At 47.1% G+C, this 24,083-nt stretch overlaps 3 protein-coding genes across 3 annotated transcripts in view; all 3 read right to left on the bottom strand.

Moving 5' to 3' along the window:
• The window catches only part of Gtf3a (general transcription factor IIIA), a 112,614-nt gene extending 103,904 nt beyond the window's left edge, over positions 1–8,710 (bottom strand). Inside the window, exons 1-2 of the mRNA XM_035444152.1 lie at positions 8,706–8,710; positions 7,932–8,030 (exon numbers count right to left, since the gene is read on the bottom strand). Coding sequence (XP_035300043.1) covers positions 7,932–8,030; positions 8,706–8,710 — 104 coding nt within the window. The remainder of the gene's footprint in view (positions 1–7,931; positions 8,031–8,705) is intronic.
• Positions 8,711–12,204: 3,494 nt separating this feature from the next.
• Rasl11a (RAS like family 11 member A) lies at positions 12,205–14,865 on the bottom strand. The gene is made up of 4 exons (XM_027413680.2): positions 14,622–14,865; positions 14,291–14,347; positions 14,077–14,156; positions 12,205–12,922 (listed from the first exon to the last, which is right to left on the bottom strand). Exons 1-4 carry the CDS (start codon positions 14,743–14,745, stop codon positions 12,455–12,457), a joined length of 729 nt encoding a protein of 242 aa, XP_027269481.1. The 5' UTR covers positions 14,746–14,865; the 3' UTR covers positions 12,205–12,454.
• Positions 14,866–23,515: 8,650 nt separating this feature from the next.
• Rpl21 (ribosomal protein L21) overlaps positions 23,516–24,083 on the bottom strand; it is a gene marked incomplete in the record, with an annotated part of 4,361 nt that continues 3,793 nt past the window's right edge. The window contains 1 exon segment of the mRNA XM_027413679.2: positions 23,516–24,083.

Raw genomic sequence — 24,083 nt, 5'->3', positions numbered from 1 at the left:
GTTTAGCTGAAATGGGGAGCTCCAGATTCAGGGAGAGACCCTGTCTCAGAAACAGCAAGGGGGAGCCTGGTGCAATGGCTCAGAGTTTGAGAACACTGCTTGCTCTGGCAGAGGACCAGGTTCCCAGCACCCACATCAGGTGGCTCATAGACACACGTACCTCCAGTTCTGTGGACCTGATCTCTTCTCAATGCCACAGGTCCCCAGCACACACATGTGCACATGATTTACTTAGGCACACACATATACAAATAAAATAAAGTGGCACTCGGGAGGCAGAGGCAGGCGGATCTCTGTGAGTTCGAGGCCAGCCTGGTCTCCAGAGCAAGTACCAGGATAGGCTCCAAAGCTACACAGAGAAACCCTGTCTTAAAAAACAACAACAACAACAAAAAAGTAATAAAGTGGTATGAAGTTCTCAAAGAATGTATTTTTAAATGTATTTTTTGATAAAGAAAAGCAGTAAAACGGAAAGTGATAGAGGAAGACACTTAACATCCACTTCTGCCCTTGCCACACACAGACCAGTGTACCTGCACATACATACGCATACACATACACCTCACATGTGCAAACCCACATACACCACACACACAGACACGTACACCCGCAATACATACACCACACACTTTAAAAACAAAACACTCCTTCTTAGGGTGTGTATCTAACCCTTCAGTTGGAACAAGTAGAGTCCTTAACAGTGTAGACTATCTTTTTGTAAAGTTAAGACTATTATGAAATCAGACAGCCTTCCAGGGAAAAGGAATTGGTGCTACTTCTGAGCCCTTTGGGTCACACTGTCTGCCCTTCCGCACAAGAGGTGCCATACTGTCTAAAGCCACTGCTTCCACTCGAGGGACTTGAAAAGTCTGCCCTCTGCAAATCTATGTCTCCTGCCATCTAACCTAAACGGAGGCATTTTCATGTCTCTGACTGTGGCACCCTTCTTCACCCAATCCTCTGCTGGGATACCCCAATTCTCCCATGCTGCAGGTGCCAGCTCACCTTTGATGACTCTTGTCCTTTCTGTTTCAGATGCCTTTCTCGTGCGCTCCATTTTCAAATTGTCCCTGCTGCATCTTCTGAGCTCTGTCCATTCTGCTGTTGTTCACAGGACACTGGCGATGCCCCCACCTCTTTGTTGTCCTCCTGCACACTGCATCAAGTAGCTGCAGCCAGGCCCCCTCAGCTGCTTCCCAGATGCCTTTCACAGAGCAGACCACGCCTCCTTCCTGATGCTGCAGGACGTGGGTGCTTCTCAAAGGGCAGCTGCAGGCTTGCCTCCCCGGGCCTGGCCTTTGTCATTGTCATGGGCTTATCAACCCATCGTCACTAAATAGACATGACTGCCTCTGCCATTTTCCTGTAACTCTCAGTCTCTAAACTCCATCTGCAGCGAGTCTGCACAGCAGACAGCATGGGTGAGCCACCATTTCTCCAGAGCAGTTGGATATCGCAACCTGTCTTAGTCCCCTGTGAGAACAAAGCCCCACCTTAGCTTTCCAGCTCTCTCAGCCTGTGACTCTTCAAGAAACTCTTTATAGCCATCGGCGGTGGCACATGCCTTTAATCCCAGCACTTGGGAGGCAGAGGCAGGTGGATCTCTGTGAGTTCGAGGCCAGCCTGGTCTACAAAGTGAGTTCCAGGACAGGCTCTAAAGCTACAGAGAAACCCTGTCTCAAAAAACAAAAAAGAAAAGAAACCCTTTACTAATCATCAGGTCATTCTACCTGTGCAATATTCAGCGATTGATTAGGAGTGTGGAGCAGGTTCTAGAACACTCACTAGGACACAGATGACAAGACGATTAGTACAGATGTCAGCAGAGTGGCCTCAACCACCAAGGCTCAGATCTCAGTATCAACTGTGCCACTTAAGGAGAGACAATGAGATGGTTGATCAGCCTCTCTGACCCTCTTTTCCCTCATCCATCCAAGGCAGCCATGATAACAGCAAGCACTAAGTGTGGGGAAGTCAAATGAACTCTGTGTAACAGCTCAGCTGTTCATATCATGGCAAGGCCACCGGCACTCAGATATTGGTCATACATCAACCTGGGTTTAGCTGAAGGGTGGTTTTGGACTGGACAGCATTAATACTTTAGATAGCAGAAGGAGTAAAGCTGATTGCCCTCCCTGATATGGGAGGATTTCTCTAATCAAGTGAAGGCCCAAGTGAAAAGACAAAAAGCAGGAGAGAATTCTGCTGGGGCCTTTATGTTCTGTGACCTCAGCTTTCCTGAGGCTCCAGCTTGCTGAACACAGCCTGCCTGCCTCTGTGATTGCATGAGCCCATTGCTGAACACAGCCCATCTGCCTCTACGCTTACAAGAGCCTGTTGCCACTCTAGCTCCCCTCCCCATCTGGCTACACCTAGGTGGATACTAGTATTGAAGTGATGATTCCTGAAGGTGTAGCTCTCCCCTGTCTATTCTGTTTTCCTGGAGATCCCAGGCTAATGTGCCAAATGCAGGAAACCAGAGCTCACACTTAGGAACGATGGGAGCTGATAGGGTTCCTTATCTTGACCACTGCATTATAAATGTGACCAGCGTCTCCTTAGCCTCACTGTTTTTTTTTTTTTTTTTTTTTTCCCAAGACAGTTTCTCTGTGTAGCTTTGGAGCCTGTCCTGGCCCTTGCTCTGGAGACCAGGCTGGCCTCAAACTCACAGAGATCTGCCTGCCTCTGCTTCCTGAGTGCTGGGATTAAAGGTATGAGCCTCTACCACCTGACTCACTGGGTTTTGTTCTTTTTTTTTTAAACTCTGAGCCCACATACAGCATACACACACATGCACATCCACATACTCAACACACATACACACATACAACACACACACATACACAAACATATTCACAGTCACACACACACTTGCATATGCATGCACAGCTATACATACATAGTCGCACAAACAAATGCACACACATAAACCCACACAAACACACATTCACATGAAAACACCACACATACACACATTCGTATGAACACATGCATACCTGTACATTCACACATGCGCAAACACAAATATACACATGTACATATACGCACAGAGACTCTGCAGGCACATACATAGACCCACACACGCACACATGTACACACATTCACACATACACATATAATTCATGTACACAAGCACATACAGATGCACACATACAGAAACTCACGCATACACCTGCTTACATACAAACAGGCCCATGTATACTCTAATGCACACACTCAGAGAAACCCATGGATGCACACATAACATATGCATGTATACATACACACATGTTCAAGTCCTTGAGGTAGGAGACAGGGTGCCTTTAGTTCCTGAATATGCTTTGTGGATTTCTGCCTCTGGCCTCTCCCCTCTTGGTGGTAAGCCTCTGGTTCCTGAGTTCCCCTGGGACTCTGAGGTTACATTCAGTCATGCTCCTCCTCCCCCAACTCTGCTCTGTTGTGTCCTGAGGGAAAGGAGGCCTGAGTTACTGGGGGCAGCTTCCCAGGATACTAGTCAGAGGAAAGCTGAGTGGAGAATATGGCCAGTGGGGGGGTCCTGGGAGCCTGAAGCTCTCCTGACCACCTGTCATCTCTCACCTCCCACCTGATCCCAGAGTGGCTCTCAAAGAAATGTTCAAGGGTTAGCTGGCCATAGAGGACCAGGTGGTGTTGAGGGGACCCAGATAGAGCTCCTCCAGGGTGCCACACCCACCCCGGCCTCACCACAGCCCACCAGGGGATTCCCCCAACTTACTCAGCAAGGCTGCTGTGTCCCTTCAAAGCTAGCTCAGAGCTGGATGGGCAGGAAGCCTGAGGGAGCCGGGCTGAGGTCCTGCTGTCCTGAGTTACAAACCCAAGACTTTAGATGTCAGTATAAGCCAGGGGCCTGATAAACAGGTTCCTCCACACAGCTAGAACAATGGCTTTTGGAATCGGACTCCAGTGTCCCCCTTATCCCTTGGGATAAACTTCCCAAAGAGAGTGACACGGACATAGGCGTGAACAGAAGTAATAGCCCTATATAAAGGAATGTGTGTCCCTTCCTGAAGGCAGACCTAGGCTCTTGACTCCTGTGACTTTAGGTCATTGCTTGTTCTCTATGGCCTCATCTGAAACATGGGTGTGATCAAGTTGCCTTGACGGGTTATTGAGAACATTAAAGCAACAGGTCTGAATGATTTGAAAGTCCCCACTTAGTCCCCCCAAATGTGTGTTGAGCCAAAATCCCCAACTGGGAGGCCATAGAAAGCAGAAGCTGAGCTGACTATCTCCAAGAGGTGGAGCTTCCTCGGGTACTCAAGTTCTAATAAAGCCATGAGCCGAACCTCTTGGGGTGAGCTCCTGACACAGTGTTCTCTCATTCTCCTTCTCCACAGACTTTGTCAACACACACGCTCAGATGAGGCCAGGGTCCTCATCAGGTCTCTTCCCAGTGTGATATGTCCCCCAGAACTTACTGCTCAGGGTTCCTGGGACAGGACTATCAACTCGAGCCACAGTAGTAGAGGTTTTTTTTTTTTTTTTTTTTTTTTTGAGACTGGGTCTATGTAGCTCTGTCTTGGAACACACTATGTATACCAGGTGGGCTCAAACTCACAGAGATCCACCAACCTGGATTAAAGGTTGCCATGGCCTCTTTAAAGTGAGGAGGAAACTAAAAATGTCCCTTTTGTTCACGGAGCCCTTCTCTGGGAATGCTCATTTCCACTCAGAGAAGGAGGGGATGCACGAATGTCTCCACAGTTAAGAGCTCATACTGCTTCTCCAGGGGACCAGAGTTGATGTCCCCAGCAACCACTCAGGCAACTGACAACCCCCCTGTTGTCAACAACTCATGCTCCATGGAGATCCAATTGCTCTGGCTTTGCAGGCACTTGCACACATGTGTGCGTATGTGCACACACATACACACACACACACACACACACACACACACACACACACAAAGATAATAAAAGCAAATATTTTTAATTAATTATGTATTTATTTTTTGGTTTTTTGAGACACAGTTTCTCTGTGGCTTTGGAGGCTATCCTGGAACTAGCTCCTGTAGACCAGGCTGGTCTTGAACTCATAGAGATCTACCTGTCTCTGTCTGCCGAATGCTGGGACTAAAAGCATGGGCCACCACCGCCCGGCTTAAGAATTTATTTACCTTTATTTTATGTGCATTGGTATGAAGGTGTCAGATCCCCTGTAACTGTAATAACAAACAGTTGTGAGTTGTGGGTCCTCTGGACAAGCAGCCAGTACTCTTAACCACTGAGCCAACTCTCCAGCCCCAAGTAAATATTTTTTAAAGGAGAAGGAAGAAGAGGAGAAGAAGAAAAAGAGGAAACCTAACATGGTGGCGCACACCCTTAATTCCAGCACTTGGGAGGCAGAGGCAGGCCAACTCCATGAATTCAAGGCCAGCCTGCTCCATATATAGAGTTCTAGGACAGCCAGAGCTACATAGACAGTGAGACCCTGTCTCAAAATAAATAGAGAAAAGGAAAAAGAAAGGAAGAGACTGCTAGGACAGTGTGATAGAAACAATTCAGAAGACACACCCACCTGGACTCATGAATGAGCCAGAAACAACCTTAGGTACCTATGTCAGTCAGGCTCCTCTAAGGGAAGAGATGATGCAATGGATTATGTGTTCAAAGGGGATTTATGAGACCGTTTCAGGATGTGGTCTGCAGTCCAACAGCTGCTGTCTCTCTCACACTAGAAAGGAGAAGCCCGCAGTTGTTCAGTCCACGAAGCTGGATGTCTCAGCTGTCTCAATCTGGTGCTGGCGTCCTGAAGGATTCCTGGACAGCCACTGTCTTCAGTCCATGTTAGAATCCTGAAAAGGTTCATTTTAATACCTACCAAAGCCACAGAGCACATGAACTTGTCAGCAAGAGTGAGAGCAGGTGAATGGGCATAGTGATGCATGTCGTCAGTCCCAGCATTCCAGAGACAGAGGCAGGTGGATCTCTGTGCTTTGGAGGCCAGCCTGGTCTACAGAGTGAGTTCCAGGACAGCCAGGACTGCACAGTGAAATCCTGCCTGGAAAAACAAATCCAAGCCAAAAACAAACGAAAGAAAATGCAAATCACAGCATCTACAAGGAACACAAAGGTCAGAGTCAGTGAGCAGTGATCCCTCCTCCGCTCCTTGCCTGCTCCGCTGTTTACCGCCTCCTCCCACTGATGCTTATTCCACTCATTTTTCTAAACAGATATTAATAAACTCGAGGACTTCCGCTGTGCCCTTCGCCTCAACACAAGCAAAACAGATTTATTCTCCTGTTCAATTGATTTATTTTTCTGTTATTCTAGTTTGCATTTCATGGGTCGTTTGTGAAGTACTACGAGTGTACCGGATACGCAATTTGGTCCTTTGGACTTTGTTCATCCTTCCAGGACTACCCGGATCTTGTTAATTAAATCATCCTTTGGAGTTGTACGGTGGAATTAGCAATGAAGCATTGACAAGAAGAGGGGGCTTCAGCGACAGATCTTGGGGGCTGAGGTAAGGCTCAGTGGCAGAGCACTTGCCTACTATGTGTTAAGGTTCCATCCTCAATACCAAATAAATAAATAAATACATAATAACAACTTACAACTAAGACAGGAATGGGGAGGGCAATGATGAGGGACTTTACTATGCTAACATACCTAAGATAAGAAGCAATCGTATAGCTAGGTAGTGACCCTGCATGCCTTCAATCTCAGCACTTGGGAAGAAGAAGGTGGATTGCTGAGTTTGAGGTCAGCCTGGTCTACAGAGTGAGTTCTAGGACAGCCAGGGCTACGCTACACAGAGAACCCCTATCTTGAAAAAGCAAAATAAAATAAAGCAAACAAAACCAAAAAAAGACAAACTGTTATGCCTGCATCGTAAGCCCCCCAGAGACCACCAGGAGTCCGGGTTCTTTGCAAAAGCAAAGAGCCTTTATTGCAAGCTTGAGCTTGGATACTCTGTCAGCTCCGACACAGCAGTTGGATCAGGGAGAGCAGTGAGCTCCACTGTGGCAGGGTTTTTAAGGAATAAAGGATAGGGAGTGGGGGAGAGGGGGAGGTGGTAGGGGAATTCCAGATCCAGATGGGGACTGAACTCCTGATTAGGCAGGAGTGGGGCAACAGAAGTTTTGCCAAACAGTATCGATACTGGCATTGCTGCAAGGAAATTGGCAACCTATATACAAGTTAGGTAAGCTAGTCTTAATGTTCTGGAGCAGCTAGCACTTGTTTGTCTCAATTCTGATAGGTTCCCCCATAGGATACAGTCTGTGGTTTTTCCTGGTTATTGTAAGGGTGAGGCCTAGTCCCAGTATTGTTAGTCTGCAGCCTGTCATGGGTGCACTGATGTTAAGTTAAGCTGCTTCAAAACAAACAGAAAAGAAGCACATAAAGACAATAGAGAGTCCTTAGTCTCATAGCTTTAGAGGTTACCGTTCATGGTCTTCTTGCCCCATTGTTTCCAGTTTGTAGTGAGGCAGGGAGGCAGGGCATGAGGACAGAAATGCCAAACCATTCATCTTGGGGCCAGAGAGATGGCTCAGCAGTTAAGAACACTGGCTGCTTTTGCAGATGACCTGGGTTTGATTCCCAGTACCCACAGGGCAAATCCTTAACTTCAGTTCCAGAAGATCTGACATCCTCTTCTGAAGACATCAGGCATGTGTGTGGTGCACAGACATTCATGCAGGAAAATGTCCCGCGCTACCGTCTCGCCAGCAAAAACGACGCGGCACACTCCTCAGGATCCTTCTGCTCAGGATCCTTCTGCAGTAAAGCTTCTGACATGTTATTCTGGACTTCTTCAAGATTGCTACAACAGCGAAAAAGATCAACAATCCCAAGCCAAAGTCCAGAAAAGACATATCTCTCCGAATCGTACCTCCCTGCAGTTCTGAATCCTCCTTGTAGCCAAGGGGTCTCCAATGGTGCTGACGATGATTTCCCGGGTTTCGGCACCAGATGTCCCGCACTACCTTCTCACCAGCAAAAAACGACGCGGCACACTCCTCAGGATCCTTCTGCTCAGGATCCTTTTGCAGTAAAGCTTTAATGCGTCTTGAGAGGGAGAGCAAAAGCTTACAGAGAGGAGACTCCGAACACCCAAAAACCCATCCCTTATATAGGCTGGCAACCACCGCCTTGGACTGTCACCCCCTGACTGGTTGAAGCTCATGGGACCATATGACATCAGCTGATCGGACCATATGACGTCACGGGAGGGGCGGAGACCAAGGGCTAGAAAGTTACAAAGTTACCTAGTGCGCATGCGCACTAGCTTGTAACGGCTCCTTACAGGAAAACATGGATACACACAGAATAAAATATTAAAAAGGGGTAGGAGGGCTGGGTGGTGGTGGCACATGCCTATGATCCCAGCACTTGGGAGGTAGAGTCAAGTGGATCTCTGAGTTCAAGGCCAGCCTGGTCTACAGAGTGAGTTCCAGGACAGCCAGTGCTATACAGTGAAACTCTGTCTCCAAAAACAAAAACAAAAACAAGGGGAGGGGAATTTGGAGGATCATTCACTCTGTCACCAGGAAGCAAACGAGAATCAGATGACTCCCACAGTTCCCTTTGTAGGGCATGCCCCCCACTTCACCTCTTAAATGTTCTGCCTCCTCTCTCCAATGGCAACAAGATGGCTGTGTGGCCCAGTCCTCAACACATGGGCCTAGGTGATACAGGCCAGATCCAAGCTGCACCGGGGACCACCGGAAGCCATGGTCTTACCCCATCATGGGGATAGAGGTGTATGACACCTCGGAGGGCCTAAGTCTAGGGCTACTTCCTCTGGGCTCCCACCATGTTGTCAACATCCTTCTGAGTTTCTGTCCAGAGTTCTGGGACTTCCACCCTGGAAGACAGAGGATGGCGTTTGGATCTTTTGTGATTCTTCTGCCTTCATTCTTTTGAGGTTGGCTTGGAGCAAGCTTCCTCTTGAATGGTTTCCTTGTTGCCCAATTGAGTCCAAGTCCTCAGATTTTTTTCCCAACACACAAATCCAACAACTCCCCACTTCCTCATCATGAATGTTGCGCTGACAGTAGCCTCCATCTCCAAGACAACCATCCCAGGAACTGCCTGGATACTCTCTAAGCTTTATGAGCCCCAGGGGACCAAGCCACCAATCAGCAGGAGGCTGGGACAGGGACAACAGGCCATTAAGCTCTGTAAGAGCAGGCAGTCTACTTCCCTGTTGAGCCATTTCTGGGAAACTGAATCCACTCACCGAAGGAAGACTCTGGGATCTGGGGATCTGTTATCTGTGATGCTGTAGACAGAAAATGACTGTGTTACACTCTCCACTTAGCCCATCAGCCTACCTGAGACCACTGAGGCTAGGACTCTTTATGAAACTGCCCTGGAACTCATCTTTTGAGCCTCTTGAGCCAAACCTGTTGCTTAGCTTTTGTAACTGAAAATATCCTAATTGGGTATATGATCTTAGATTGTTGCCAGCAGAAGGGCCCCCCCCCCCCCCCGACACCAGGCAGTGACCTGGACACATTGTAGTTATGGCAATGATGGGAGACTCAGATATTCTTGTGTCTATGTGCACAAGCTAAGATCCATAGAAAGAGGCCGAGGCATGTCACCTTTGTTCTGAGGGCATGAAACCCACTGGAAGAATTAAGCCACTTTTCAAAAGATTATAGAATTCTAAATGGTATTTTTCAACATTTAGAACTTGTCCCCTCCCACCAAACCCCGATTGGGTACTCTTTTAGATACAAATTGTCTAATTTTCTTAACTTTCTTTGATATTGCAGGTCTTGGTAGAGGTGTCCTTGGGTGGAAGAGTAATTTATGGCCTGTGTTATAGACTGGATGTAGAATGTTCCTCCAGTGTCTCATGTCAAAGCCTTGATTGCAGCCTATAATGGAAACTTTGGGAGCTGGGGTCTAACAGAGGGAAGTTAGGTCACTTGGGGCTGTGTCCTAGAAAGAGATCATGGGTAGCCAGGTGGTGGTGGTGCACACCTTTAGTCCCAGCACTTGGGAGGCAGAGTCAGGCAGATCTCTGTGATTTCGAGGATAGCCTGGTCTACAGAGCGAGTTCCAGGACAGGCTCCAAAGCTACAGAGAAACCCTGTCTTGAAAACAAAACAAAACGAAACGAAACAAATGCAACACATCCTCACATAGTTAAACAAATATTCTATTCCACAACATGCCAGCATTCTAGAGGTGGGGGTAGAAGGATCAAGGTTCAAATGGAAGTAAGACTAGCTTGGGTTACAAGAGACCATGTCAAAATGAAAACACAAACTAAAACAAAACACCTGCTAGGCTGTGGGTATTAGCAGAATGAAGCAGGCGGCATACAAAGTCATAATGCAGTTGCTGCCTTTGGGGGCATTCCCTCTAACATGAGTGCTCCTGACACCATTGGGTTATATAGCATGGATAAGGAAACCCCCAAAAGGCATCCCAGAGTCAAATCTGGTATACAGCATATGACATGGGTCCTGGAAGAAAAGTTAGTAAGCCCTTACTTAGGGAAGGACTAAGTGAAAGTAGATGAGACCTAGGGATAGCTTGTGCCAAGGTGGGGAGGCCTGGAAGAACCTGGAGTATAATGAGAAAGGCAGACAATCCTGTTCCTGTGCCTGCAGAAGAGGGCATCAGATACCCTGGGACTTGGATTACAAACAGTCGTGAGCTACTGTATGGGAGCTGGGAATCAAACCCAGGTCCTCTGGCAGAACAGCCAGTGAGCCTAATCACTGAACTGACTCTCCAGCCCCTTGTCTAATCTTTGATGTCTGGTATAGAGAAGAGCTATAAAGTCCTTGAAAGAGGCATGAGTGGACCTTTAAAGAAAAACAGCACTGATAGACCCAGTGCCTTACAGAGTGTGCTTATGAATAGAAGGTGAGGGCATGTAGCTTTTAGATGATTCCAAAAAGCACAGACATAGCCACTTGACGATGTTTTTGTTTGAAGTGTGTCCCCTCCTCTTCCAGTGTAACTTCCGGCCAAATACCACACCTGAGAACTTGAAAGGAACATCTACTCCCTCCAGCAAGTTCCATAACCCTTGTCAGACTTCATATGTGAGTTAGTTAGTGTCCCACTTACTGATCTCAACCCCTGGATTTCAAGATATGTATAAACGAGTTTACCAGCACCTTGAGAGATAAAGCTGTGGACAGGCCATCCCTAACCAAGTCCTGAAGATCTACAGCTCAGGCTGCAACAGTGTTGCAGTCTCCAAGCCCTCACCAGGTGCTTCAATACCCACACCTCCCTCCTATTTTGTCTTCGTGTCCATAGTGGTCCACAAGCCAGCGTCTTCCTAAAGGGCACACAGGAAAAGATATGCCTCAGAGGCTGGGGTGAAGCTCAGTGCTAGAGTGTAAGGCCCTGGGTTCAATCCCCAAGACCCAAGATACATCTCAAATATCAGTTATACTCTGCTTTACCAGAGGCTTCTACCCTGATGGTGAAGGAAGACCGCAACAACTTTGGTCCTTGTTCACCAGGAAGTCAATGCCCCTTATCCATGGATTGTGTTCACTGTGAAATAACTCCCCATCTGCATCTTTGGTTCATGAATCATACTTTGATGATCTTATTTCCATATACGGCCGAGGGTCTGGGATGCAGGAAGGGAAGGAGGAAGGAGGCCACTCCTGGATAGCAAAGCTCACTTACTGACATAAAGGATCCTGACAAAGGGGATTGTCTTCCCTCTTTGGACGTGCTGGGGAATCAAACCATGGACCTTGAGCACAGCAAGCATGCATTTTATCACTGAGCTCCATCCCAGGACACTAGTTTTATATCGGGGTTTCCACACGTGGCTCAGGGGGGTCTGACACTTATGCTTCTGGATAGGATCATGGGCATGTGCCAGCATCTAGCTGGGCTTTTGTTTTCCAAAATATTCTGTAGAGCGGCTACACTCTCATTTGTACAAATAAGTAAATAATAATGACAGATCATTGCATTTTAGCATCAGTTCCCAACATACCACTGGGCTGGAAAACCAGTGTCAACTTCCTGACTATGAAGAACTGCCCTAATTAAGGCCATCCTGTAGCTATGCAAACCCCTTTCCCTCCTCTGCATACTTCTCTCTCCCAGAGCTGACTCCCTCTTTCTGCATGACCCCCTCCCTACTTCAAGACGCCAATCAGAGTTCAGACTCAAGGCCAAGCACTGAGCACTTCTGGGCTCTCGTGCAAGCAAGATTTCTATAAAAAGACATTCAGAAAACAATGAATAGTATTGCCATTTTGCCTTTAATGGAAAAGTGGCTAACAGTTACAGTAAAAAAAAAAAAAAATCCAACATCTAGTCAATCATTGTCTGAATTTTCAGAAATACACATACACTTGAAAGCCAATAAAGTCATTATAAAAATAAACTCTCGATATGTTTTAAAGGGGACAGGCCCAGTCTTTGTGGCTGCACAAATGCTTAGTAATAATAATAATAGTAATAACAAAAGTCACCAGTCTGTCTGAGATGGGTCACCCCAGGGCAGAGGGGGCTTTTACTTTGGAGGACAGAGCCTGCCTGAAGCGCCTCTTCAGGTCCTGCATGTTCGGGGAGCGAGGCCGGGGGATGATGGAGGCCCTCCTCCGCTCCCCACTGAGGCTGTGCAGCTTGCTCACTTCTTTACAGAGATGTTGAAACACATCACAGACGTCTTCGTAGTTTTCACTAGTGGAAATTTCAAGGAAGACACTGCCCAGCTCATTGGCTAGCTGAAGACCTTCATGTGTCTGCACCTGCCGGGCATGCAAGAGGTCTCCTTTGTTGCCCACGATGATGACAGGGGCTTTTCCATCAGGGTGGACCTTCCGGATCTGCTGGTAAAGTGGCCGAACGGACTGGTAGCTCTCATAGTCTGTGATGGAATAGACCAGCAGAAAGCCCTCGGCCCACTGCACGCACTTGGACAGAGAGTCCACCGTTTGGCTGAGGTTATCTTGGGCCTGAGGAAAACCAAAATGGGACCTGGTCAAAGAAGCTCAGACATGATTCTGCAGTAACCCTTGGAGGAACACTGACTGGATGGAGATGTCAATAAATGTGATTGTCAGGCTCTACCTCGATTCTGTAAGAGGCTTTGGACAGAGAAAGCCTCAGACCAATGCTTACCCTGGATTCCTTTCTGAGCTAGTATGGATGTACACTTCTAACCCCCAGCTCCACAGGCAGCTTTCAGTGAACTCTGACGACTCAAGGATAATTACAGCCCAGAGTGGCTTAGTTTTCAGGGAACTAATTCATAACAAACAAAACTCTGGAAATAAGCCAACATAAATATCTATTCCCAAGCCCATAAAAAATATTTTTAGCAGTCAACTTCTTGAGAATGTTACAAAAACGAATTCCTTTCTCTGCACTCTTCCACAGGACCTTTCCTCCCTAGAAGGGCTAAGCAATTAGTAAGTTGCATTCCATACTGATGGCCAAGAGGTTATCTGATTGCAATTACTGGCTTGGAGAAACAAACAGCCCCTAACATTTTTGGCAGCCTTGGCCAGGAAGCAGGCCCTCACCCTCCAGAATCCCACCTACTGCTTGCTTCTTTAATGTGGTTCTGGGTATTGAACCCTGGACCTGCCGGAGTGAGCGTTTACTACTAAGCTACATCCCCAGCACTGCCCCCCACCCCTCGGCCAGGTGTTGTTAATTTGTTCCTGGATGTTCTCTTAAAGTGTTGTTACCTGCCTAAGCAGCCCAGGCCTTGATGGTCAGCCAGGGCTGCAAAAGAAGCTACTGCTGAAGGGGTGGGGAGTGGGGGGTGGGGAGTTGTGGGATGGCTCAGCCTGCAATCTCCACACTTGGAAGGCTGAGGCATCAAGGATTATAGTAAATCCAAGTCAGGCCTGAACTACAAAGCAAGTGATAGGCCAGTCAGGAGGCCATAGCAAGGCACAATCTTTAAAACAATTAATTAATTAAAAGTAGTGTTTTAAAAAAGAGCAAACTAGTTCTAACCAACCATTCCCTTCCCCCTTGGAGGGCATCCAACATCGCAACCCTCAGTTCACCCGTGACAGACAGCCCACGCCTACATTTAAATTCGTATTAGACAAGCCGAGGCATCTCACCGCACACCCTCCTCACAGTCAGTCCTTACCTGGATGCCTCCCGGAGTGTCCTGGATCTGCAGTGATAGCTGGTCCCCCTCCACATAGACGAGTCTCGAATACAGTTTGCCTGCACAGCGAAGAGGAGTTTGCATTTGAGTTCTCACGCTCTGGTCAGCAAAGGAAAGAGGGAGCAAGGGAGGGGAGGGAGGACAAACAGACTGAAGCACAAAAGGCAAGGAGCAGGAAGCCAGTCTAACTAACCTGTGTTGGGTTCGTAGTCGCCGATAAATCTCTTTGTTAAGAAGCGCACAATCATTGCTGAAAAATGAAGTAGGAAAATCAATTGAAGAACTGGGTCAAAGTGGTCGCCCCCACGGGAAGAGCGCGCGTTTCCCCAGGTTCCCGGGATAAAGTGGCTCCCCCGTGGGATGTGACGGTTGAGACTGGAGCGACCCTCAACAGCCGCCAACCCCATCCAGAGCTCAGGAGTGGACTGGCAGAGAAATCAGGAGGGGGGCTTCCTGTATCCCTGTAACCCTGCGGGCGGGGACCCCTGCTGTCGCCGAGCGGCGCGATCCCTTGCCCCACTCACCGCTTTTGCCCACACGACCCGCGCCTAGCACCGCCAGTTTGATGTCCTTGGGCAGGAGGTAGTCGGAGGAGGACTCGGGAATGGGAGCCAGCAGAAAGTGCCCAGACATGGTTGGCGGACGCATGGGCACGTCCCGCGACCGCGCTGCAGGATAGCTGGCTGGACACAAGGCGGGATGCGGCCGGGCCAGCGGAGTTGTCCCCAGCTCACGGTTTTTAAAGAGCTCGGGGAGCCCGGTAGGCGCCTTTAGCACCTCCTATTCCCCGCCCCTTCCTGGAGTGGTGGGAGCAGTGTGAGCGCAGGGAACTGTCACCAGCGGGCGTGCGCACCGCCAGGCCGCCTGACGCGCTCTGCTCACCCAGTTGCGCGGGTCCCAAGCCAGTGGAGCCCAAGAGAGCTCAAATTGTGCCTGCCGGGTCCTGATAGTACCCGCAGCGGCCAGCATGGGCCACTAGCCTGGAGCGTGAACATTAGAGAGCAGCTGGGCCACCAGAAGAGCAAAAGCTGCAACTGGATGGATGTTTCTGGGACAATGGGAAGAAGAAATCCAATATTTGACAGAGTGCTGATGGGAACCCTGAAGTCGAGCTTCAGCACCCTGTAAACTGGGTGTGGTGGTACACCCAGTGGAGACAGGAGGGGCAGAATGTTCAAGGTCATCTTTGGCTACATAGAGGGTTTGAGTTAAAGGCCAGTTTGGACTACATAAGACTGTCTCAAATGTACATATATAAATAAATAAGTAAATAATAATAAAAAAGTAAAGGGGTACTGAGGGGTGACATCACCTTGGAAAAGGGTAGGGCCGGGGGAAGGGCCCTAATTTACTAATTTAGTATGAACCAAGGTAATTGCTGACACTTACTTGAGAACTCCCGTAGGGGGCAGTCGTTTCCCACAGCTCAGCATCCAAACCCAGGCAGCCCCTTTCCTGCTGTTGCAGGGTGAAGTGACTCACTCAAACTCAGGGAGCTTGCTTCTGGCCTGATTCCCCACAGTAAATACCACCATGTGCGCTTGGCTCCTGGATCTACTTCACTGTTCAAACATTTCCTAGTAGGTAGGTATGTGATGAAATTTAGAATAGGGGGTGTGAGTAGGAGGAAGCAGGCACAGAAGATAAATATGGCTGGTTCTTGGATCCCACCATAACCAGGCAGAAAGAAGCCTTGCAGTCTCTATAGTTGAGTCCCATCTGCCCAGCTGTCTACTAGACAGCCCCTCCCTTACTCATTGCCTTCCTCTATCCCAGTTTTATGTGTTAGCTTGCACAGCATGACAAACCACACAGCTTACAGTACGACATTCATGGCTGTTCTTAGGACAGGTTTTGAAAGCCTGTTGAGCTCTCTGAGGCTATAGCTGAGAATTTACAAGCCCCAGGGTAATAATGACAGGCTGGATTGCTCCACCAAACTCACTCAGGTCTGGCAGCTAACTGCCGGCTCATCCAGGAGGTTGGCAAGGCTTGTCCTCGGAGTGGCTGAGCACTGTTCCAAGACAGTGAGTGGAAGTGGGCAAGGCCTCTGGAGGCTGAGTGGCACTAATGCAGAACTCATCATGGCTGGTGCATTCTGTAACCAGTACAAACCAAGAGGCCAGCATGAATTTAAGATGGGGATGACCTGTCCCACCCCTTTAAGGACAGAGCAGCAAGCGGTAGTGGAAGGGGCTAGCATATAGGAAGTGACAGAGAATGGGGTCATTTTGCTGTTGAAAATGCTAATGGATGTGCTGTACACAGCAAGTCACCCAAGCCAGGTCCTGTGACCTCTCCTGACCACTTCCTTCGAATCACTGGTCAATCACTCACTCCCAGGATTTCTTCTGCTCACATTTCTGGCTGTCTCCCTGCTTGCTTCACCCCTTCTTTCTCAACTAAAGAATACGGAATGCTCCTCATCAGCTAGAATAGATGGCATCTCTGCTTACTTGCCCCTTTATTGAGGACACAGTGGAGTTACTGCCGGCATTGCTACCTCCATCTTAGCCTCTCAGGACCCCTTGGCAGACAGTCTCAATCTCTACTGTCATTACAACTGGAATATTTGTTTGCTGTCTGTTTCCACAGGGAATGAGTCCTGCCATAAACCCTTTTCCCCAGCAAGTGTGGATACCTAAAGGGGCAAGAAGCCCTCCAAAAAATACACACATGCACACAGACATGCACACACACCACAGAGGCATGCACACACACCACAGGCATGCACACACACCACAGGCACACGCGCGCACACACACACACACACACAATTTGGCTGACTTTTTGAATGACTAGAATAGGTGTTGACTCCACTGTATGAAATGAATAGCCAAAAGTCCTGATTACATCTGTTGTTCTGATGCTGTTGGAAAAAGATGTTCTGAGAGATGCCTGCGATGAACTGCATTAGTTAACTGGTACTGATTTTAATCTTTTCCCCTAGCTTTCAGTTTAATTGGAGAGACTGAAGCAGGGCTTTCCTCCCTACATGGAGGAAAAGCCTGGGCACCAGGATACAAGACTGGTTTAAGGAGCTGCTGAGGAAGTGCTGTTCTCCGGAGCCTGTTGAGAGGCTTTGTGGTGCTGGGCTGATGCTTCTTGGAGTCTCTTGGCCTCTCCCTGATGGAGACAGATGATTTCTGTAGCATCAAGTCTTCATCCAGATAGAGAGGGAGGGGAGGACTACTTGCTTTGCCTCTTTAACTATGAAATTAAACAGTTCTTGGGGTGGGGACATAGCTCAGTGGCAGAGTATTTGCCTAGTATACCCCAGGACTTGGGTTCTATCTTTAGCTCAGCATATCGCATTCAGGAAATAAGGGCAGGAGGATCATAAATTCAAGGCTATCCTTGACTACATAGTAAGTTAGAGGCCATCCTGGGCTACATGAGACCCCATCTAAAAGAAAAAACTGCCTGGTGGTAGCGTATGCCTTCAATCTCATTGCTTGGGAGGCAGAGGCAGGCAGATGTCTGTGAGTTCAAGGCCAGCCTGGTACACAGAGTGAGTTCCAGGACAGCCAGGGCTACACAGAGAAATCCTGTACCGAAAACAAAAAACAAACAAAAAACCTATCCATTACATCTTAATAGCAAGAGAAGTTAAAACAAAAGGAGAGCAATGTTCTAAACCGCTGGCAAAGAAGGTTGGGATGGCCATGACAGCTATGACTGGCGTGGAAGATCCTCTTGGATAGACACTATTAACATCATGAAAACTGAAATTCACAGAATGGCAGTTGAACAGGGGCTAATGCAAATGGTCACAAACTCCCTTAGCTTTTCCTGAGACAAAAATGCAGAATGTTCAAGAGAAAAAAAAAAAAAAAAACTTGCCTTGATTTAAACTTGAGGCTATCACTTCACTCCATATATTCCCTGTCCGTTAGTTTAAGGCAGTAGTTCTCAGTCTTCTAATGCTTCGACCCTTTAATACAGTTCCTCATGTTGTGATGACCCCCAACCATAAAATGATTTCATTGTTACCTCATAACTGCCATTTTAGTACTATTATGGACCATAATGTAGATATATGATATGCAGGATATCTGATCCGTGACCTCTATGAAAGGGCCTTTTGACTCACAAAGGGGTCGTGACCCACAGGTTGAAAACCACTAGTTTAAGGTCATTCAAAAAAGGAAGATTCCACAGCGTGTTCTCTGCCTCGTGGTAATTATGCTCCAGTTTGCACTTGCAGTGCACCTTGTTTGGAAGAGCTTGCAGTGTGTCTCCATTCTCCTGGGAAAAGCTCCTCACATTTACAGATACACAAAATAACCTGACCCTTCAGTGAAGACAATAAGCCACCACACTGGAGAATTATAAATAGGCTCTCCTGAATCAATGCCACCTGGGTTCTATTTTGTTTCATACTTGTGTCTAGAGTTATGTAAAGATGTGGTAATAGCTTTAAGCCAATGTAACACAGGCACGCTGAATGGTTTTTACAAAGACAATAAGAATGTGTGGGCATGAACACTCCACAAATCTGTGGGTGTCTGGAATGAGTGTGAAGGGCAGAATTTGCAAATAGCAAATGATATCGATTGGGCAAGATATTAACTCTTTACCAGACAGATGAGAATTTAAATTCTAGCCCTTCAGTGAGATTTGCCCAGGGACCCACTCTGGTTCATTAATATTCCATATGTAGGGTCAACCAACACTTTACTCTGTCTTAAGTCCTTGACAACTGAATTTAAGGGAGCTTTGGAGGCTCCACCTGTGAGCTTCTGCCCTTTATCAACTTCCTCTGTTACTTCAATCCAACCATCAGAGTAATTAAAAACCCAGTCGTTGCAAGGCCCTGTGATGGGTGGGGTACAGAACACAAAAGAACAGTTTACTCTTTGGATCAGAGAATTGAGTATCAGATGCTCCTGCATGGCTTCAGACACCCCTGTAGTTAAAGACTTAACTAATTTATCAGCTATAAAATACTTGTTTATGAAAAATGTTCAAATATAATTTTCTCTAACTGTGGGGAGGGGCAGAAGTCAAGTCTCAAGCTTTATTCCTTGTTGTTTTGTTGTCTTTTTCTTGGTGGAATTTTTGTTTTTGAGACAGTGTTTTTCTGTGTAGCCCTGGATGTCCTCGAACTCACTCTATAGCCCAGGCTGGCCCCAATCTCTACCTCCTGAGTGCTGGGACTAAAGGGATGTGCCATGCCCTGTGTGGTCTTCATTTTCAGCAGGTTTGCAGGTGATGTTGGTGCTGACAGCTAGAGAACCAAAGAAAGCCACACATGTGGGGCCCCAAGGTGTGTGAGTGGAGGAGCAGAAGCCCCTGGAAAGAAAACTGGTTGGCTCTGCCAAGTATTAGGGAGGGAGATTTAAAAAAAAAAAAAAAATTGATTTGAAAAGTCTCTAAATGTGTTAAGTAGCAAGAATTTGGCAACTTCTGAGGACAGTTGCATCAGAATGGTGGAGGTGGGAGCCAGATTTGTAGTGGGCCACCAGGAAATTTAGCTACAAAAGGGACCAGGAAGGCACAGCAAAGATTGCTGCTCATCTGCTAGCTTCCCAAGCCTGGAGGCTGAAGTCAGGGAAGAGGCAAGTGGAAAGGGACGAGATGCCAGAACCAGAATAACCAGTGACCGTGCTAGGGCAGAAAGCTGCAGGCACCACTCCATTACTGCCCAACCCACAGCACTCTTACTACATTCTCGATAAATTATGAGAGGTGGGCAGCCAGAAACAAGAGTCCTGCCACCAACTGTCCTTTGTATCCTCCTTTACATCCCTAGAGCCCCTTGCCTTGTCTCACACAAATATCTGTCTTCTGCATCATCCAGGCTGTCATCACTTTCAGTGTGGCACTGTCTTCTTTGCCCTCTTTCCGTGCCAGTAAGTATTCCTGACCCCAACAAGAAGCTGCCTTGGTCCTGCCTCAGTGAGATAGGACAGACTTAGTAGACTTTCTAGGGGAGGCCTTATCCTTTCTGAGGAGTAAATGGGAGATGGGGGTGGGGGGGACGACTGGGGAGGAGCAGGAGGAGAGGAGGGAGGGGAAAACTAGGATTGGAATATAGAAAAAAAAAAGCTGTAAATGATAAGTTGATTAAAAACTCAGACTGGTAGTGGCACACACCTTTAGTCCCAGCACTCGGGAGGCAGAGGCAGGCAGATCTCTGTGAGTTCGAGACCAGCCAGGGTCTACAAGAGCTAGTTCCAGGACAGCCTTAAAAGCCACAGAGAAACCCTGTCTCAAAAAACCAAAAAAAAAAAAAAAAAAAAAAAAAACTCAGACTGCCCAACAAAAAGATATATTGGGTCATAAGCACTATAAAGAATAAAGGAACAAAAAATGATACAGGAGTTTGCTATTTTTATGGGTCATTAAGAGACAGTCTTGACAAAATCTGGGCAGAGGTTGAGTATGGAAAGGGGATAAACCACAGGCATCTATGTAGGACAAGCTCTCCAGCAAAACACCACATAGGCAGGGAAGCTTTGAAGAACTAAGTGCCTGGCATATCAAAGGCACAGCAAGGAGGGGAAATGGAATCAAATCCAAGCACTGGGCCACAAGTCACACAGGGAAATGTCAGGAAGCCACAGTTTGGGTGGAAGGTTTTGTAGGCCAGGGTCACTGTCAGTATATAAATGATATTCAAAGCCATGAAACCAAGTATCAGCTGGAGAATTAAGGTACTTCAACAGTGGTCAGAAAGGCCCCCCAAACTGCAAAGATGAAAGGAAACAGAATCCAAACTCAGTACATTTTCTCCTACCAAATTGGCAGTGTTAAGAAACCATGCTGGTAAAAGCCCTTAGAGAAAGCCCCGCGCCCCCCCTCCCGGCCAAGGTTACTTTGTGTAGCCCTGGCTTTCCTGGAACTCACTCTGTAGACCAGGCTAGCCTCCAACTCACAAAGATCTGCCTGCTTCTGCTTCCCTAGTGATGATAGTATATTAAAGGCATCAGTCACGATAGCCTGGCTTTTTTTTTTTTTTTTTAAAAAAAAAAAAAACTTGTGTCTTGTCTCCATGTTATGTGTGTGTCCATGTGTGCAGTGCACCCAGTGGCCAGAAGAGGGCTTCGGATCCCTGGAGCTAGATCTAGATGGTCCTGACCCACCATGTGAGTTCTGGGAACTGAACCTCGTCTTCTGCAAGAGCAGCCACTTCTTTTTACCATGGAGCCATCTCTCTAGTCCCCTTGTTTTTCGCTTGCCAAAATAATTCAAGCATCAGCAAATCATTCTTTTACTCAGAATTGTGAAGAAGCCTATCTTTAAAGATTATGCATATATTTGTGTTCTAGAAAATTGTGTATACCAAATGGAATTTTCTAAATAGCTACTCTTAAAAATCATAGTGCCCTTAATCCAGTGGTTTTCAACCTGTGGGCTGCATGTCAGATTATTTACGATTCATGACATTAGCAGAGAATGGCTGGGCAGTGGTGGCACACACCTTTAGTGGAAGTCAGATTCACAGTGGGTCCTGGAATTCATCCTGTGAATTTTTTTTTCCAGACAGGGTTTCTCTATGCAACAGCTCTATAGACCAGGCTGGCTTGCAACTGATACCCACCTGCCTCTGCTCCACCCCCCCACTCCCCATGCCGGGATTAAAGGCACACACCTTTACTACTAATACTCAGGAGGCAGATTTCTGTAAATTCAAGGTCAGCCTGGTCTACCCAAAGTATCCCTGTTGCAAAAAGCCAGTCTGTTATTTGTAAAAGACCACTCATACAGGCCAGGCGGTGGTCGTGCACGCCTTTAATCCCAGCACTTGGGAGGCAGAGGCAGGTGGATCTCTGTGAGTTCGAGACCAGCCTGGTCTACAAGAGCTATTTCCAGGACAGCCTCCAAACCCACAGATAAAACCCTGTCTCAGGGAAAAAAAAAAAAAAAAAAAAAAAAAAGACCACTCATACATATTAGCTACAGGTATCTAGCATGCACACAGCAGTCAAGCTGTGGTGAAGGCAATTTTGGTGCTTCACAGCATCAGGATCAGCTTTGTCAGCTTCTTGCAGTTGACTTACACATAAAACATGGCAGTCCTCATATCTCAAAGCCATCATGAGGATAAAACAGCATACCCTGGCCGGGCGTTGGTGGCGCATGCCTTTAATCCCAGCACTGGGGAGGCAGAGGCCAGCCTGGTCTAGAGTGCCAGGATAGGCCCCAACTACACAGAGAAACCCTGTCTTGAAGAAAAAAACCAAAAAAAGCACACCCTAAAAGACCATCAAGAACGTTGGTATTATTGTCAATAAAAAAAAAAAACGAAGTTATTCAAAGGATGGTGGGATAGTGGCCTCTGACAGGAAGGTCAAGACCCTGCCTTGCCCAGAGCCATGTACTCATGTTGCCTTCATGTAGGTGGAATGGCACCTAAGTGCAATGCACTCACTTATCTTAATAACAAGGCAACCAAAACCTCTACCCCAATCTTTTTGTGTTTCCACTGCAAAAGCCCCAGTTGAAGGGGGAAACTGAAGTGTTTTGGGACTGGCCTTGAACTGCCTGCTTCTGCAGCCCAGTAAAGTACACAGGTGCCACAGCAGCCAGCTAGGACTAGATTTTGAAGTGCTTTGTTTAGGTTTGAATGCTGGGGAGCTATTTGGCAAAGAAAACAGTCCACAGCTGACAACCAAAGGGATTGGAAATTTCTGAAATTAACAGAAACTGGCACTGAAGAATATGCTGAAAACTGCGTAAGGAAAAAAAGCCCCACAAATGTGACATAGACCATAGTGGCCAATGAGCCCAAAGCATAGGACCAGAGCAGAACCCAAGACAGTAACCGTAGCAGCTGCTGTAATAACCATTTGCTTAAAAAAAAAAAAAAAAAAAAAAAAAAAAAAGCCACTAAGAGTCAAAGATCAATTCAGACAGAATCCCAACTAGGGAGTGGGGTAGGCATCAGCAAAGACCCCACCCACCTCAGACAAGATTTAAGATGTGGTCCTATAAACTATGTATCTGACACATGCATATCCACATCCACACATATGGAGGTTTAAGCTCACCACTAGCAGTTAACAGCTGTCCTAGTACCTTTGCTTGTGGAGACAGTTCGGAACGGGGACTTCCATATTGTGAAAGCAGCTCCACTTCCCCAATAGGATTTTTGAAGTTAACCGTAACTAAGCTTATCTTCTCTATTGTCCAGTTTTGATACATGCTACCATAACAAGCACCAGAACAAGGCAATTAGCCACTAGTATTTGGCACTGCAGAGTGCAACCCATATTTCCTGGGTTACAATATAAGCACTGCCCAAATGGACTTTACAGAAAAGCTGAAGGCCAAGACACTAAAGGCAACCACAAGTACAACCTCAAGAGTACCAGAAAGGTGACCCTGAACAGAATCCAGAGTGAAGAACATGGAACTGAACAGGTGGGTCAAGGGCCAGTAAGATTTTGTTCCAAAGATGAAGGCCAGCCAATCACATTTAAAATGGGCTTTAATGTGATCCTTCAAAAAACCATGCTGGACTCAGTTCCCATTGTGAAAGGACTTTGGGGAAAGGACTAGGGCTTTCTTCACCTACCAGTGCCAACTGTCCAGGGTCATACTTGAGCTGGACAAGCTCAAGTATGCCATAGCAACATTTATGGGGCATTCCTCAAAACTTATGGCTTAAGTTTTGTTTGCCTCCCCCCTTGTAGGATACAGCTGCAAGACACCATCTTCACTCAGGAACCACACCTGGCATAAAATCTGATACCCCTCCCCCCAGGATAGCATCAAGCTATGTGCCCCAGAGGGGGCCCGTAAGTGCAAGGATTACAGTTCCACCACCATGCCTGGCCACTCACTAGTTTTTTTCTGTCTTTCCGCTGGTGATTTACTATCTTGGTATCTTTCTAATCATGAGTGTATTTTCTACGAAGTTTTATCAATTGGCAGGAAACATTTGGTAAATTTTGAATAAGAAAGACACAATAAACTAGCACAATTAAAATCTGCTTCAAAGCCGGGCAGTGGTGGTGCACGCCTTAATCCCAGCACTC

This window comes from Cricetulus griseus, chromosome 4 (assembly GCF_003668045.3).
Source record: "Cricetulus griseus strain 17A/GY chromosome 4, alternate assembly CriGri-PICRH-1.0, whole genome shotgun sequence".
Taxonomy (NCBI): domain Eukaryota; kingdom Metazoa; phylum Chordata; class Mammalia; order Rodentia; family Cricetidae; genus Cricetulus; species Cricetulus griseus.
The sequence above is the reverse complement of the archived record's forward strand: the minus strand, read 5'-3'. Positions and strand labels throughout refer to the sequence as shown.

Excerpts from the sequence above, each read along its gene's own strand:
- Rasl11a (XM_027413680.2), bottom strand. The coding sequence starts at position 14,745 with ATGCGTCCGCCAACCATGTCTGGGCACTTTCTGCTGGCTCCCATTCCC. Across the intron at positions 14,348-14,621 it reads GGGTCGTGTGGGCAAAAGCG|CAATGATTGTGCGCTTCTTA; the intron begins GTGAGTGGGGCA and ends TTCATTTTTCAG. Across the intron at positions 12,923-14,076 it reads ACACTCCGGGAGGCATCCAG|GCCCAAGATAACCTCAGCCA; the intron begins GTAAGGACTGAC and ends GGTTTTCCTCAG.